This window comes from Verticillium alfalfae, genomic scaffold, assembly GCF_000150825.1.
Source record: "Verticillium alfalfae VaMs.102 supercont1.9 genomic scaffold, whole genome shotgun sequence".
NCBI classification, from domain to species: Eukaryota; Fungi; Ascomycota; class Sordariomycetes; order Glomerellales; family Plectosphaerellaceae; genus Verticillium; species Verticillium alfalfae.
This window is the reverse complement of record NW_003315030.1, coordinates 627,794-630,053: the sequence shown is the minus strand read 5'-3', so window position 1 is coordinate 630,053 and position 2,260 is coordinate 627,794. Positions and strand designations below refer to the sequence as shown.

Below are 2,260 nucleotides of genomic sequence, written 5' to 3'. Positions count from 1 at the left end.
GCTACCCAGAATTTAACCTCCATCCCGACGCCGCTCCCAGGGCTTTCCCCCAGTCTCGGAGTGACTTGTCCCTGTTAGCCCCCCCAGGTTAGTCCAGTGTCTTGACCATCGCCTGTTGCCCTCCGCCCACCTTTGCCCATCCTCGACCCCTCCCCCCCCGGACCCAAGGCACAAAAGTGTGAGGAAGATCAACCCCCTCTCGCCATAAAAACGAGCCCATCACCCCCTTCTGCCTGACCACCCTCTTGTCCCCCTTCTCTTGCCTTTTCATTCCTCTCTCGCGGTGCTCCTACGATAGATCCACCTATCCGCCGACTGAGCCTCCTGACACCGCTGTCCTAGCGAACATTCGATACCCCTTCAACGCTACGAAGTACATCACGGTACAGAACCCGCTACTTGGTAAGGTAAGTCGTGTCAGCGCCCATGCCACTCACTCCCCGCCTTTCCTACAATTGCACTCCGCCTCCGCCTACGACAAGATGAAACCACGAGCGCCACGGACGACGTGCGAAGAGCCGAATGAACGAAAACGACCCGGCAATTGGGGATGTTAGTTCGATGCCAGGGAACCGACCCGACCCGCGGCTGGCGGCAATGGGTGTGGGAGCAGGCGCCATCATTCGTTGGGCTTCACCGAAGAATCGACAGGAGAAAGGGACGACGTTGATCGACGGCCTGTCCTCCTTCCGCACACCAGCGGGACTGGCGAAAGCGATTGTGCAGCACCAGCACGAGTATGCAAGCTATGCGCTGTTCTTTGGTGGAAGCGCGACGATATGAGCGAGAGCGCACAGGTTCATGGTCGCCCGGCCCCCCTGGTCGCGGTGATGTCAGCCTGCCGCGACTCAGATAAGGAGCCGCGTTCGCCAGGGCTCCCATTTCGCCAGCCAACTCGACCACGTCGGTGTGGAGGCGTTGATGCTGCTTGCTGGCTGGGCGGGCGACGATGGCCTGTTCGCCTATCAATGCTGCATCTGCTTGTCATTCCGCGTGCAGCCATTGGCGCTGCTCCCACCCTCGCTCCACTTGGCGCTACGCATGGCTGCTAGACACTATAGCACCCACGCACTACAGTACAACACTATGCCGCGCGCCGCACCGCACTTGCATGCTACGCTTTCGTTATCGCCGTGAATCTGCTCCCGACGAGACAAGATTTGAGACGAAATGTGAGCTGCGGGCATCAGGCATTGATCATGCGTTGCCGAGCAAGCACTCGTGGTGATGCGGGCATGAAAACAATCCGGTCGCTTGCCAATGCAGCGTGCTTGTCGCACACATGCCCCATGCAAGACGCCAGCTTCTTAAGACTTTCTCCATGGCAATCTTCTCGTTCTTGACCCGCCTGCCGGAACGTCAGCCACTTCAAACTCAAATGAGGAAAGGGACGGCCGTGTCTCTCTCTCATCACATAGTCTGAAATGGATTGCCCCGTCCGTTTCCGGCCCGTAACGTACCCCGCCGCCGACAAACGAAAAGCCAACACTTCGCACCGCCTCGCCTGGATCTCATCTTGTCTTCACTTGTCCTCATACACAATTTCACACATTGCATTGCACTTTACCCACGAGACCTCCTACTGACCGCGGCATTTTATTCTTCCTTCTAGATCCGCCGCACGTGCAGCTCGCTCTGCTCCTCTCGACGATCCCATACCTCCTACGCTCTCTCATTCCGAATCCCACTCCCATAACGAGCCGACGGTTGTCGCCTAGCATGGGCCTGCCTGAGGATTTCAACGACCAACAAACTTCTTTCGACGCTGAAAAAGAGCAATACACTCCCTATGAGTACCAGGAGGAGGGCAACACCTCCTGGGCAGGTGCTCTGCCGGTGAAGCAGTATGTCGCGTCTGCCGTCCCCGCCACTCGGCGCCGTCGCTAACCCTGGTTCAACAGAGGTCTGTATGACCCAGACCTTGAGAAAGATGCTTGCGGTGTGGGCTTTGCTTGGTACGTGCCCTGTTTTTGCATCCCGCTGTGCCTGAATCTTCACTAACGGCTCTCCAGCCACATCAAGGGCAAGCCTAGCCACAAGATTGTCAGCGATGCGCGCAACCTGCTCTGCAACATGACCCACAGAGGTGCTGTGGGTTCTGATGTGCGAGACGGTGATGGCGCTGGCGTCATGACGTCCATCCCTCACAAGTTCTTCATCAAGAACTTTGAGCGCGAGGAGAACATTAAGCTGCCTCTCTGGGCCAGTACGCCGTGGGAAACCTGTTCTTTAAGCCCGACGAGGAGACTCTCAGGAGAAT

The 2,260-nt window shown here is 57.6% G+C and overlaps 1 protein-coding gene across 1 annotated transcript; it reads left to right on the top strand.

Annotated features, from left to right (window-relative positions):
* Positions 1–522: 522 nt before the first annotated feature.
* On the top strand, positions 523–2,077 carry VDBG_07145 (glutamate synthase; the record flags this gene model as incomplete). The annotated part of the gene is made up of 5 exons (XM_003002528.1): positions 523–737; positions 1,078–1,172; positions 1,613–1,844; positions 1,902–1,955; positions 2,023–2,077. 5 exons carry the CDS (start codon positions 523–525, stop codon positions 2,075–2,077), a joined length of 651 nt encoding a protein of 216 aa, XP_003002574.1.
* Positions 2,078–2,260: the final 183 nt, after the last annotated feature.